The sequence below is a fragment of the Drosophila virilis genome, unplaced genomic scaffold (genome assembly GCF_030788295.1).
Source record: "Drosophila virilis strain 15010-1051.87 unplaced genomic scaffold, Dvir_AGI_RSII-ME tig00001758, whole genome shotgun sequence".
NCBI lineage: Eukaryota > Metazoa > Arthropoda > Insecta > Diptera > Drosophilidae > Drosophila > Drosophila virilis.
Window position 1 is genome coordinate 366,882 of NW_027212858.1, and position 15,322 is coordinate 382,203.

The following is a 15,322-nucleotide window of genomic DNA, read 5'->3' on the forward strand; positions in this document are numbered from 1 at the left end:
CCATGAAAATATCAGAGGGTGATATTCCTTGATGCTCCACAATTGTGAGAGGGTTTGAAACTTATCTTGATGATAACAATCACAATTATACGTTTATACGCTCCACTGGTTTATTTCGACTAGCTTTAACTACAAAATTGGCGACTCAGCGAGTTTTCTTAGGCTACATAAATGAGCCTGGAAGTAGCCATAAAACTACAGGGTAGCGGTCATTATGCAATGCAGCATTCTTTGCGATATGAACAAGCTGCAAACCATGAAGGAGATTGTGGGATAAACAAATTTATTGGTTAACGAAGTTTAATATTTTCTAAATTCATATAGAATCCCATACATATATATTTTTAAGCATAAGAATCTTCAGAATGCTGTATGTCTCTCAACTACCGGTTTGCAGCCTTGATTTCATAATCAAATTACATAATAAAATGTTACGAATAATAGTTGATTGACGAACTGTATTTCATATGCATATAACAGATAATTTTCAATAGTAATTAGGTAAAATTAAAAAGATGTTTGTCCGCAAGGTAGATTTTTCCATTGCTGTCTTTTCCGTCAAACGCAACAGTTACTCCGTGGAAAGCACTGAAAAATTCTCAAAATGCATCTTACCTTGTACTGCTGCATGTGATCCGCGCTGTAAGTCCAAATAGATGCGATGGACCTTGATGTCGCAAGTGGATGTGATCAGGATTTTTGAAAGGCAACGTAACTATGTATCTGCCAGTCTTATCGCTTTTGGTGGTGCACGTCAAGTTACTTTCGCATATGAAGCCTGACTCTTTTGCTAGTTTGGCTGGCAGATCTTCCCCCTCCGAGAACTTTGTGAGAAGATCGTCTAAATATAGTTCGTGGCTGACTGAAATCCTTGTGAAAAACGAAGAAATTCTCGCGGCATTCGACTTAACTACTGAGCCAGTCAAGACCCTGCCTAAAATGGTCTTCTTGCCCAAAAGCGAACCGCATATGTTGGATTGTGTGCCGACAAAGAGGATTGGCGGGATAATGTCTGCTGCTAGCAGCATGTCAATCTGCGAGCTCGTGTGGAGTGAGGGATCAGTCAACTGAATATTTAGTAGGTCCCTCAGAATGCTGTGTGGAAATGGAGGCAACTGCAAATTGCCAACCAAACGAAAGCAGAGATTTCAATTTGGATCCTCGGTTTAGTAGGGGAGCCAATCGTGAAGTGATAAAACTTCTGAGAGTTGGCTGAGAATGCTTGACTTAGGCTGGTCACATCTGTTCGGACTGGATGGAAAGGAAGCTTAAAAACATTGAAAACTCGTTCCGAGATGATCGTCGCTTCCGATCCCGAATCAATGAGTTATTGGTTAACGAAGTTTCATATTTTCTGAATTCATATAGAATCACATACCTATATGTTTTAAAGCATAAAAATCTCCCGAATGATGTATGTCTCCCAACTACCGGTTTGCAGCCTTGATTTCATAATAAAATTTTATAATAAAATGTTACGAATAATAGTCGAGTGACGAATTGTATTTCATATGCATATAACAGACAATTTTCAAAAGTAATTAGGTGAAATTAAAAATATGTTTGTTGGTCAATCAAATATTGGGTCCGCAAGGTATATTTTTTCACTCAGTGGCAAGCGCTGAAAAGTTCTCAAAATGCATCTTACCTTGTACTGAATCATCATCCAAGTCATCTGTGCTGCATGTGATCCGCGCTGTTAGTCCAAATTTATGGGAGATATTTTCAATTTTTTTTTTTCTTTTTTTTACCCTATTATATTTCTACCCTATTTTATTGTTTACCAGATCACCAGCTTCAGCTAGTTATATATTGGAGAGGAAACTTAACAAGACTTACTTCAAATTAGTCAAAGATGTATGAGGCTATATAGCGAAAAGTTTTTTTATACCCTGAGCCCATTAAAAATGGGTATAAGGGTATATTGTATTTGTGCGAAATGCAAATGTATGTAACAGGCAGAAGGAAGTATTTCCAACCCCATAAAGTATATATATTCTTGATCAGCATCATTAACCGATTTGATCTACCCATGTCCGTCCTTCCGTCCGTCCGACCGACCGTATGTATGAACGCAAAGATCTCAGAAGCTATAAGAGCTAGAGACTTGAAATTTGAGATGTACGTGCTCCTAGTGCCTGCGCAGATCGAGTTTCCGATAATCGATAACTTACTCCGTTTTCAAGCAATCGATAAAAATCGATATCGATATTCAGTTTTAGGCCAATTTTGGTAAATAATAAGAGCTAGAGTTACCAAACTTGACATATAGCTTCTAAAATAGAATATATATATGCATTTGATGTTGGAAGAAGAAAGTTCCGAGTATTCCCTGGTCGGGAGCTCCCGATTAGAACCTCTTACTTGTTATAGCTATTACCACTAACCAAACAACATATAGACTGGACATCACATACAAACAGCGTTGTCACAAAAAGTATCGGAGGCATCTGGTCCAAATTCGCGAGTAAGGGAGTAAGATATATATATGATGTATTTTTAAACCGCTTACTCTACAGGAAAGTGCTTGGCGCACTCTCTTCCATATGATTTGTGCGATAGAACGGCAACGCTGTTAACTCTTATCTCGCTCGCACTTACTCTCAGCTCTCAATGCTCTCTCTATATTTAGGGATCGTTTCAATGTGTGTGTGTGTGTATTTGTCCGACGAGCAAAACTGCGCACAAATTCCATTTTTCCCAAATGCTGAGGCATTTCTACCCTTTTGAAGGCACGGCTAATATGAAATAGAGAAAGGGTTTGCCACGGCGATGCGAAATTCTTGCATTTAAGCTCGCTTTCGTTGGTAAGGGTACCCAAGCGTTGCCATGTGTGCATTTAAAATATATTGGACTCGCTATTCACACATACTTGCATACTTTGTATATGAATATAAGCATTTATGCGCTTGTGTGCCTGTTGCTTGTCTGCCTGCCTGTCCCCGATGCAAATTTAACAAGATTTTAGGATTTCTGATTTTGGACCTCTACACATAGACACACACATACAAATGTCTGTGAACGGGCTGATCATGGGCGCAAAAGAAAATACATTATTGGCACGCGTCTGACGCGCGCCCTTCTTTTTAATGATTTTGATGAATGAAATTTGAGTAAAAATAAAAATCTTTAACATATTAAAATATACCACATTAAAAAAAAGGAGCGATTATATATGTATTTATGGTTTTAATAATTTTGGTGATCAGTCACTTGACCTCCATATGCAGGTGTTTGTCAAAAGTTGACCCATTCGACCCAACGAGCTGCTGCCGGGAATAAGGGGTCAACATTCATTCATCAAAATCATTGTGCGCACAAATGTGCGCAGTTTTGCTCGTCGGACAAATACACAAACACACACATTGAAACGATCCCTAAACATAGAGAGAGCATTGAGAGCTGAGAGTAAGTGCGAGCGAGATAAAAGCTAACAGCGTTGCCGTTCTATCGCACAAATCATATGGAAGAGAGTGCGCCAAGCACTTTCCTGTAGAGTAAGCGGTTCAAAAATACATCATATGTATATCTTACTTCCTTACTCGCGAGTTTAGACCAGATGCCTCCGATACATTTTGTGACTGCTTTCCGGTACTCATGTCCAGTCTATATGTTGTTTGGTTAGTGCTATTACCCAGAACGGTTCAAGCAAAACATAGTTATTTAAATTGAATCGATAGGGTACAAAACTACATGTTAGTCTAGTAGGGATAAATAAATTGAATTGGCTATTCAACACAGAAGAGTCGAATTCAACAGTAATTAATTTATGAATATATATTGCACACAGCATAATTCTACGGTTAACCATGATGGATAATCATTAAAGGACTGCTGGAGTATGACGGTAAGCGCACACGAGGATTCCAATATAAGCTACGAAGGGCAAACAACAAGAATGGTTTCTGAACAGATTTAATTTTGTCCTGTTGGATAGCATATTGTGGTGACCAGATACATGATAGGTCGTACCATAGATACATGAATTGTTTTTGTCTATACGGATCGTCAAACTCATTCGACCATCGCTTGAGGAAACCCATAATCATTCTGGCCTTATTGACCACGGTTTTAACATGGAAGTCAAATTTAAGTTTGTGATCAAGGATGACACCTAGATCATTAACTTCATTGGAAGTAGTTGCTAGTGTGTATATTCCCGAAATGGATACCCTGTATCCAAATATATAGTATGCGGCACTTTGTTGCATACAATAACATTATTATTATGTGATTGCACAGATAAATAAAAAAGTCTATATATGGATAGGACCCAAATCGTTACCATTCTTAAGGAACAACGTGAGGAGTTTAATAAATAAAACACGTTAAAATTCTTGTAGATTCCTACAATATCAGCCGTCAACTTTTATGTGACAATGCAACAAAATTAAAAGATTTGCATTTAACACAGACAGTTGACGTATTAAGCACGTTAAAAGAAAAAATTAGACCCATTACATTTTTAATGGCTCCAGGGTATAAAAAAGTTCCCTTGGCAGGGTTCGAACTCGCAACTGACCGCATGACTTGCTGTCGACTCTACAACAAGCATTAGAGAGTATTCTTCTCGGAGTTTTCTCTTCTTCGTATAAAGTCTTCCATTCTAAACTATTAATCAGGTAGATAGTCTTATTTTACCCTAAACCCATTAAAAATGGGTATAAGGGCATATTGTATTTGCGCAAAATGCAAATGTATGTAACAGGCAGAAGGAAGCATCTCCGTCCCCAGTAAGTGTATATATTCTTGATCAGCATCAATAGCCGAGTCGATCTAGCCATGTCCGTCTGTCTGTCAGTCTGTCCGTCTGTCCGTATGTATAAACGCAAGGATCTCAGAACCTATAAGAGCTAGAGACCTGATATTTTAGATATAGGTCCTCCTAGTGCCTGCGCAGATCGAGTTTGTTTCCGATAATCGATAACTTACTCCGTTTCCAAGCAATCGATAACTTTATCTGTTTAAAGCAATCGATAAAAATCGATATCGACATCCTGTTTTTTGAGCAATTTTGGTAAGTATTAAGAGCAAGAGTCACCAAAATTTAAATGCAATGGATTTTTCAGATTACGCAAATATTCTATGGTACAATATTCGTTGGCTGGCTCGAGGTCCGGGCTTGTAAAAACAAACATTAAAATAATTTTATTTAAGTTTTGTTTCCGATATATTTCGGTTGCAGATCGGCAAACCGTCTTCAGGGTACAATGTTAGCTGGAATTTTTTAATTGTTTTTTTTTTTTTTTGAAATCCTTATATTTAGCTTTGATTTTTGCGTAGCTCATGTTGGCTGCTATGCATACGGCGTGCCTTCCGTTGATATTTATTGATGGTTTTGGCGACCTTTCCACTTTTTACAATATTCGATTGCTGGCTCGCCTGACGCACGCCCTTCTTTTTTATGATTTTGATGAATGAATGTTGGCCCGTTGGGCCGAAAGGGTCAACTTTTGGCAAGCACCTGCATCTGCAAATGTACGTCAAGTGACTGATCACCAAAATTATTAAAACTATCAATATATAATCGCGTAAAAAGAAGGGCGCGCGTCAGATGCGTGACAATAATGATATTTTCTTTTGCGCCCATGATCTGTCCGTTCACAGACATTTGTATGTGTGTGTCTGTGTGTAGAGGTCGAAAATCAGAAATTCCAAAATCTTGCAAAATTTGCATCGGGGAAAGGCAGGCAGGCAAGTAATAGGCACACAAGCGCATAAATGCTTCTATTTATATACAAAATATGCAAGTATGTGTGAACAGCGAGTCCAAAATATTTTAAATGCACACATGGCAACGCTTGGGTACCCTTACCAACGATAACGAGCTAAAATGCAAAAATTTCACATCGACGTGGCAAACCCTTTCTCTATTTCATATTACTCGTGCCTTCAAAGGGGTAGATATGCCTCAGCATTTAAGAAAAATTGAATTTGTGCGCAGTTTTGCTTGTCGACAACATACACACACACATTTAAACGATCCCTAAACATAAAGAGAGAAATTGAGAGCTGAGAGTAAGTGCGAGCGAGATAAAAGTTAACAGCGTTGCCGTTCTATCGCACAAATCATATGGAAGAGAGTGCGCCAAGCACCTTCCTGTAGAGTAAACGGTTCAAAAATACATCATATTTATAGCTTACTCCCTTACTCGCGAATTTGGACCAGATGCCACCGATACTTTTTGTGCCTACTTTCCTGTACTCATGTCCAGTCTATATTTTGTTTGGATAGTGGCCAAACGGAGCGCCATGTAACCAGTTATTTATATACATCATCTTTTAAAAATAATAATGGAATTATGTATTATTAACAAAAGTAATTACATATTTCATGACTTTAGATAAACTGACTAACGGTTTTTGTACGTATTAAAAATGGGTAAAAAGGGTATATAAGGCAGCCGGAAGCATTTCCGACCCCATAAATTTTAAAATAGTTTTTTTCTATAAAGCCAACCTCAGTACAAAACATGCATTCATATGTCAAATTTGCGATAGATTATGATTAGCGCTAGATATGTAACAATATTAATTGCTTGCCAGCTAAAGCCAGAGCAGTGAATAAGAACACTTATGTACATATTTTAAGTATGCATGCATAATTCACGCACACAACCGAAGGTGCTTGCACGCCATTGGCTGAGACACGAACTTTGGTCAAGCATACACTGTTCAAAAACAAAAGTGAAATCAATGTATGTGTGCTATTTTCTTAACATATTTATTGCACAAGAAGCGCCTTGTATAAAAATTATGGAATTCTTAAAATTTCCTGTAAAATTAATCGTTCGTATTTAGAGTAATATATCATTTAAATAAAGCATGCATTTCATGGATAAAGCATCGATCGTAAGTTCGCTTAATGTACTTCGAAAACGAAGCGACGCAAAGTACCATCGACCAGCTTTGCTGGAGGTAGGCTGGTTAACTTCGTTGCTCGAGTCAGCATCAGCAAGCCGCGACTTCGGCATTCGAACAGCCAGTCGGCTGGAAAGTCTTGCGAAATCGTGCAGCCAAGCTTGAAATTTTGCGTCGCATGCAAATGTATGATACTCATCTTAGTGTTTGTATTGTCTCTGGTGGTACCATTGTTTTCTTATGTAAGAACTGCTCCGTGCGATTACTTACAGTTGTAATGCAAAATTCTTAACTAAAATCAGGGTATTATAGCAATGATAACTGAATTTATTATCTTTCAGCTGTCCGTCTCTAATAATTGGAAAATGCAAAAAATCTTCTAGCGCCATTTGTGTCGGAAATGGGTATATCTCAATGACATCGTACTTGTCGTAATCTTGTTAGATACGTTTGTCAGTACACTTGCTACTTAGCAAAGTCACATCGTACATTAAAAAGTAAGCATTTCTTTGGATGTATAATATTGTGCTTTCGACACATTAAAAACATTTGTTGGGTTTTTAACCAAGTGTTTTTCGGAACAACTTATAACTATCAAGTCATCCATATATACAAATGCTTGATAAGGATCAAGTCCTGGAAGTGGGAACTTGTCATCCAATCATTATACCCTGAACCCATTAAAAATGGGTATAAGCACTAACCATACAGTGTATAGACATACCAAATGGCACTTTTAATCGAAACAAGAAAAATCGAATCGAGGCGACCCCAATGGTAGCTGCGACCATTTTAGTGTGCCCAGACACTGCTGAGACTGCTGAGAGTGTCAGCCGAACGCCGGCCTCAAAAGCCGAACGTTCAGTATGAAGCCGCATCTCGCTCAGCGCACAACGACACGGCTGATGCGTTTTCTTAATATATGTATGTACGCCATTTTTAAATCCTTACAGCCCTAAAACATATATGTGTATGCATGTGCCTCGCTCTCACTCATTGCTTCGCGCACTTGCATCCATCTCTTTCTCCCTGCATAGCTTCCCACAAAACCCCGAGATCTACAAACATTCATACGTTTGTGTTGTGTGGATGTGCGCACAAGTCGATCGCGGCGTTTGTCGCGAGCCAGAGGTTATTTCTTCAATTGTGTGTCTTTTGTGCCTGTGGTAGCAATAGGCACTCACATTTAAATGCTCTATCATGTATTTCTACGTCCAGTCAGGCATAATGAGAAGAATTTGATCAAATTTTATTTAATACACAATTAATTGACCTAAACAAAATATTTATATTTATTTTCTGTTTACTGTAGGGACCTATTTTGTTTAAAATACAAAAATATCTAAGTCGTATTTCTGCAAAGGTAATTCATCGTCGGCTTGTCGAAGAATTTAAGAAAAGACCAAAAATTGACGCACACTCTTTCAAGTAAGCAGTTGCGTGAAATTATTAAAGGGTTTGCCCTGTTCATGTGCAAAATTGTTATTTTCCATGCTGGTTGTAGGGGTAAGGGTACCTGATCGCTGGCATGTGGATGGAAGCATTAATGCGTTTGTGTGCGTGTTGGTTGCCTGCCTGCCTGCCTGCCTCCCGATACAAATTTGACCAAATTTAAAGTTTTTGGCATTTGTGAATTTCGAACACAGCTCACATTTGTGAATGTGTATATGTGTGTGTGTCTAGAGCTCGAAATTCACAAATGCGAAAATCTTCAAATTTTGTCAAATTTGCATCGGGCAGGCAGGCAAGCAACCAACACGCACACAAACGCATTAATGCTTCCATCCATATAGAAAAGTGTGTTAGTGTGCGTGGTTGGCCGACCCAAAAAGTTATTATGCACACATGCCAGCGATAAGGTATCCTTACCCCTATAACAAGCATGGAAAATAGGAATTTAGCACATGAACAGGGCAAACCCTTTAATAATTTCACGCAACTGCTTACTTGAAAGAGTGTGCGTCAATTTTTGGTCTTTTCTTAAATTCTTCGACAAGCCGACGATGAATTACCTTTGCAGAAATACGACTTAGATATTTTTGTATTTTTAACAAAATAGGTCCCTACAGTAAACAGAAAATAAATATAAATATTTTGTTTAGGTCAATTAATTGTGTATTAAATAAAATTTGATCAAATTCTTCTCATTATGCCTGACTGGACGTAGAAATACATGATAGAGCATTTAAATGTGAGTGCCTATTGCTACCACAGGCACAAAAGACACACAATTGAAGAAATAACCTCTGGCTCGCGACAAACGCCGCGATCGACTTGTGCGCACATCCACACAACACAAACGTATGAATGTTTGTAGATCTCGGGGTTTTGTGGGAAGCTATGCAGGGAGAAAGAGATGGATGCAAGTGCGCGAAGCAATGAGTGAGAGCGAGGCACATGCATACACATATATGTTTTAGGGCTGTAAGGATTTAAAAATGGCGTACATACATATATTAAGAAAACGCATCAGCCGTGTCGTTGTGCGCTGAGCGAGATGCGGCTTCATACTGAACGTTCGGCTTTTGAGGCCGGCGTTCGGCTGACACTCTCAGCAGTCTCAGCAGTGTCTGGGCACACTAAAATGGTCGCAGGTACCATTGGGGTCGCCTCGTTTCGATTTTTCATGTTTCGATTAAAAGTGCCATTTGGTATGTCTATACATTGTATGGTTAGTGGTATAAGGGTATATTGTATTTGTGCAAAATCCAAATGTATACAGACAGAAGGAAGCATCTTCGACCTCATAAAGTATATATATTCTTGATCAGCATCAATGGCCGAGTCGATCTAGCCATGTCTGTCTGTCCGCATGTATGAACGCAAGGATCTCAGAACCTGTAAGAGCTAGAGACTTGAAATTTTAGATGTAGGTGCTCCTAGTGCTCGCAGATCTAGTTTGTTTCCGATAATCGATAACTTAATCCGTTTCCAAGCAATCGATATCGATATTCTGTTTTTTGGGAAATTTTGGTAAATAATAAGAGCTAGAGTCACCTAACATGATATGTTGCTTTCTAAATATTATATATATGTCAAGTATCTTTCATTTTATACCTACTGCCGCCTCCCCGCTACCACCCATAGCTATAAATCAAGTTAATAACCCAACTTTTATTGCCAACCAATTTAAACCACAATTTAAATGCAATTGATTTTTTCCGAATACACAAATATGGTACAATAAGATATACTGTAGAACATTTCATAAAGATCGATTAGGAAAAAACCAAAGTTATATGCAACTGCGAAATTGAATGGGGCAGCAGCTTTAATAGTTTCTGTATACATGTACACACAACATTCATTCGCGTCTTCTTCGCATTATAACAGCATATAACAGCAAGAGGTGCGTTCAGTTGCGAGTTCGAGCCCAGCCAAGGAAACTTTTTTTTTTTTTATTTACTTGGTGTTCGTATAAGAAGGTTCAGGCAAAGACAATATAAACACTAAGATGAGTAACGCCATACAACAGCTTGATTTTTTGAAAATTGAGAACGAAAACGAAATCAATAGCATTGCGCTCTCACAGCCGAGAGAACGAAAAAGCTAAAAATAGAATTTGCTCTCAGCTTCGGCTCTATGAGGGCCGTGCAAGCAATTATGTTTGTATGCGTGTGAATAATACATACATAACAGCATATTTGAATGTGTTGTTATCCACTGCTCTGGCAAAGTCTCTGGCTGGCAAAGAAACAATTTTCTTAGTTTTTTAGCGCAGATCACGACCTACAATAAATCCTTATAATCCAATAGCTAATATTGCATAAATTATTCCTAAATATCCAAAAGTTTCCTTTTTACCTGATTCTTGGCTAATAATATGAGAAATTATTCCAAATCCCGGTAAAATTAGAATATAAACTTCTGGGTGACCAAAAAATCAAAATAATGTTGGTATAGAATTGGATCTCCTCCACCAGCTGGGTCAAAAAATGAAGTATTAAGATTTCGGTCTGTTAATAATATAGTAATAGCTCCCGCTAAAACAGGAAGAAATAAAAGAAGTAAAAGAGCTGTAATTACAACAAATCAAACAAATAAAGGTATACGGTCTAAGGTAATTCCTGAAGATCGTATATTAATTTCTGTTAATATATGAATGCATTTTGTGTACTCCGTACGAAAAAATTTGTATTTTTAAGTCGATGCAAATATTTATTTATTTATTTTTTATATTTGAAATTATTAATTAAATTATTATTTTTTCAAAGATACATTTAATTATTTTTTTTTTATTTTATTATTTTTGTTGTTCGAATTATAAAGAACAAAGTACGCAAGGAACACCGCGAGGAGACCATTATAATCATAATGGGGTAATAACTAAATATGACCTTCGGGTATTTTCTGCGGAGCCAACCTCAGTACACAAAATGCATTCATATATCAACACAAATTTGGGATAGGTCATGATCTGCGCTAGAAAACTAACAAAATTAATTTCTTGCCAGCTAAAGCCAGAGCAGTGAAGAACAACACATACATACAGACTTTAAAGATCTTATGCATGTATAATTGGTCTTTGGGGAACGAACAACCAGTCGGCAGGCATGCTGTACGAAGCCTCAAGGGCTCAAGGGATGAATGGCCAGGCTAGAATTTTGCGTCGCATTCAAATGTTAGGGCGTTACTCATCTTAGTGTTTATATTGTCTTTGGTTCAGGGTATTGCCTAGTCGGGAGCTCCCGTTTTGTGTCGCACGTTATACGACTGCGCCCCTCGGCCGGTTGGGCGGGAGATAGGATGCAGCACTTTACTACTTTACGATCTGCATTATTACTATGCTTTTTAACTCTGTCGCTTAATGTGCCATATTGGCAACAAGTCTGAGCATAATACAGTACTCATAGTTTGAAGGTCTTATCAAAATATTTGCCGATCACATTATTATTTCTGGGCATTGAGAATTGTGCACCTAATGACTTTGCAAACTTTTTAGTTATACATATATGACAAATACCTTTTTACACAGGATGGAGGAAATTCAACTCACTGAACTAATCACTAAAGAGCAATACTTACTCCAACCTAAATTTCAATTTTGATTTTTGTGGTAAGCAATATGGTGAGTTTTCCGCTTCCATAGTGTGTAGATTCTCTAAAATGTCGACAGGATTTCCTAAGCAAATACAATTCATATTTTAATATTACACAAATTGTATTATCCATCACGATTTCAGTATACACTTCTATACAGATAATAGTTTAATATTAAAATTAGTTTCTTTTTGAGTAATAGACCATCTTTAAGTATTAATTATAAATTCTTTTTACTAACGTGGAAAAATACGAATCAACTTTTGAGACTAAAAAACATGTAAAACAGTATAAAAATTAACCCAATTATAAAATAAATTATCCTGATGACTCTAGCTTTGAAATGTGTTGTGATACAGGTTTTTCAAAATCCCTTGCTGGGCGTGGTGATCAAATATTACTATATAGAAAATAAATAAAACTCATAAAACGGCCTGTATTTTTATACCCTGAACCCATTAAAAATGGGTATAAGGGTATATTATATTTGTGCAAAATCCAAATGTATGTAACAGGCAGAAGGAAGCATCTCCGACCCCATAAGGTATATATATTCTTGATCAGCATCAATAGCCGAGTCGATCTAGCCATGTCCGTCTGTCCGCCTGTCTGTCCGTCCGTCCGTATGTATGAACGCAACGATCTCAAAACCTATAAGAGCTAGAGACTTGAAATTTTAGATGTAGCTGCTCCTAGTGCCTGCGCATATCGAGTTTGTTTCCGATAATCGATAACTTACTCCGTTTCCAAGCAATCGATATCGATATCCTCTTTTTTGGGCAATTTTGGTAAATAATAAGAGCTAGAGTCGCCAAACTTGAAATATAGCTTCTAAAAGAGAATATATATTTGCATTCGATGTTGGAAAAAGAGGGTTCAGGGTATCCCCTAGTCGGGAGCTCCCAGCTACAACCTCTTGTTTTTATTATAAATCTATGCTATGATATTATTATTTTCAAAAATGATGACTCTCGAAAAACTATTTGTATTTTTCATCGCGTTTTAAATATTTTTTCAAATACATGGAGGTTTATACAACAAAGAGTAGCGTTAGACACAATATACTTATACAACAATTGAAAAATTTCAAAAATCGACAAATGTAACGCCCAAATTTTTTAAACAAAAGAAGTGTTTACGGAAAAAAAATGAGAAAAACAACCCAGTGTTTATTTAAAGTAAGAGATTCTTAATGTGTATTTTACAAGGTAACAATGAAAGATAAGGACATAAAGAATTGCAGGTGGAAATCATATATAAGTATTAACACATATATCCTTACAATTTAGATTCAAATCTAAATTACAATTTAGATCAAATAACAAACACAAATACATATATCGCTCATCTACTTGAAGATTGTCATAATTCAATAAAATCGATTTTTGCATTAATTTACTATTTCTTATGCAAGGTTCATATTCGGAATACCCTTAAAGTAATAACAATATATAATAAATTACTTTTTTTTTCAGCAAAGTAATACCTAATAGAAAACTAAACAATTAGGAGGTTCTAGTCGAGAGCCCCCGACTAAGGGACACCCTGAACTGTAGTGCGTATATGCCCTTACAGAATACCCCGTACTTAAACATAAAGTATGCAGCACTTTGTTGCATACAATAACAATAATATAGTAAACGAGCCCAGAGCCACATTATGTATTGGCTCGGTCTCATATTACGCAGCGCGGTTCACTAGCCTCACTAGCTGACCGTTTATGCTTATGATGCATATCCCACGCTCCGTCTGAGCGCATTCCGTGAGCAATAAATATGCTCACTAATACAGGCATATGCGAGCTACTCACTCTCCCTCTCTTTGTAGCTGTTAACGAATAACAGCATAAGTATATATGTATATCCATAGGCTAAGCGAACATTATAACAAGTGAATAAATTCATTCTGAACAAAGATACAAAACAGCACTGACGTGCTGACCTATTTTTCATTGACGATAAGTGCTCATTTTACATGGCGACCGTGACTTGGTCACGCATCCCTGCCTGGAGGAAGTAGACCAAGTGAAAAGGAACTTCATGGCCAACAAAGAGGCCATGTATAATATACAATTTGCAAAGGAACTTCATGGCCAACAAAGAGGCCATCTATAATATCCAAGTGAAAAAGGAACTTCATGATCAACGAGAGGCATCCCGTATTCTGAGTGAGTAGAGAGTGAGTGTTATGGTTCATAAACGCGGTGGCTTAAAAAATAAAATTAATAAAAGAATAGCGCACCTAAGGTGTCTGCTATACACAAAACAGCCAACACCCGCATGGTCGACAGCTCAGAAGAAAATTAAATTAAGCAGAGAAAACCAAACACCACTACTCACTCAAATATAAAAGTTCTAATAAACCAAACAACTAATAAAGTTACACCCATTGACGCAACCAGCCTACCAAAAGAAAAACGAATGTGCCCACAGGATTGCGAAGGCCCACTCGACAGCCAATTCTGCGAATATACGTGCAGACACTGCACAGCCAGCACCTCCAAACATTACATTACAACCAACAAATAAACACCTGTGCGAAGACCAGCACCGGTACCGCCAGCGCAACAAGCTGTGCCATCGGAATAAGTGCGAGAAGCACACCGCCACTTGCGCATACGACGGAGCATCAGCGTGCCACATCCGGCGACGCCCAGCTGATGCAACGATGAACAACAGTTGCAGCTATATCCTTAACTACTTTTTATTAAATATAAAAAAAAACAATTTTTGTAAAATTGAGCGGAAACACTTCCGCCCGATTAGCAGCATAGACCGTAAAGCTATGCGAAATGCTAGGTAGTATTTTGTGTTATAAGAAATATTGAAACCTTGATTCTAAAAAACCAAGTCAACCAGCACTAACGTGCTTTTGTGAAATCATTATTAAATCCAAACATTACCAACATATTAAATTAAATAGTAATAAATAAAACTTAAAAATTGTAATGCCCGACGACAATTGAGTCGACCGGCAAGACGTTTGGCCAGTACAGCCATTCGAAACAATAGGTAGGAAAAATACAGATTGTAAAAAAAAAAATTCTTTAGATGCGTTTTAAGCAGAAAACAAACAAGCAAAACAAAACCCGACTTGTAAAACAATAAAAGCATCAAATTCAATAAATATAGTAATAAAACCTCAAATGAACGATACAAACAACAACTTGTCTTGTAAAAGTAAACAAAAACAAATTTAACATTACGCATTTGTAAATTTTTTTTTAAGATAATTCCTAAGACCTCAAATGAACGATACAAACAACAAATATATGAATATTAATATCAAAAAGAGGAAATTAAAAAGTTATAATTCGTTCAGTTTGTCACATTAGGTAATTCAAAATTATGATCAAGAATTAGCATGATTAAGGACAAGATTAACAAGGTATATAACGACTATACAGACTTTCGTATGCGAG

General features: G+C 37.2%; 1 protein-coding gene across 1 annotated transcript in view; it reads right to left on the reverse strand.

Moving 5' to 3' along the window:
* Window positions 1-1,589: 1,589 nt before the first annotated feature.
* The window catches only part of Stim (stromal interaction molecule), a 44,422-nt gene continuing 30,689 nt past the window's right edge, over window positions 1,590-15,322 (reverse strand). The window contains exon 5 of the mRNA XM_070211021.1: window positions 1,590-1,696. Within this exon, the coding sequence (XP_070067122.1) occupies window positions 1,605-1,696 (92 nt within the window). The 3' untranslated portion in view covers window positions 1,590-1,604. The remainder of the gene's footprint in view (window positions 1,697-15,322) is intronic.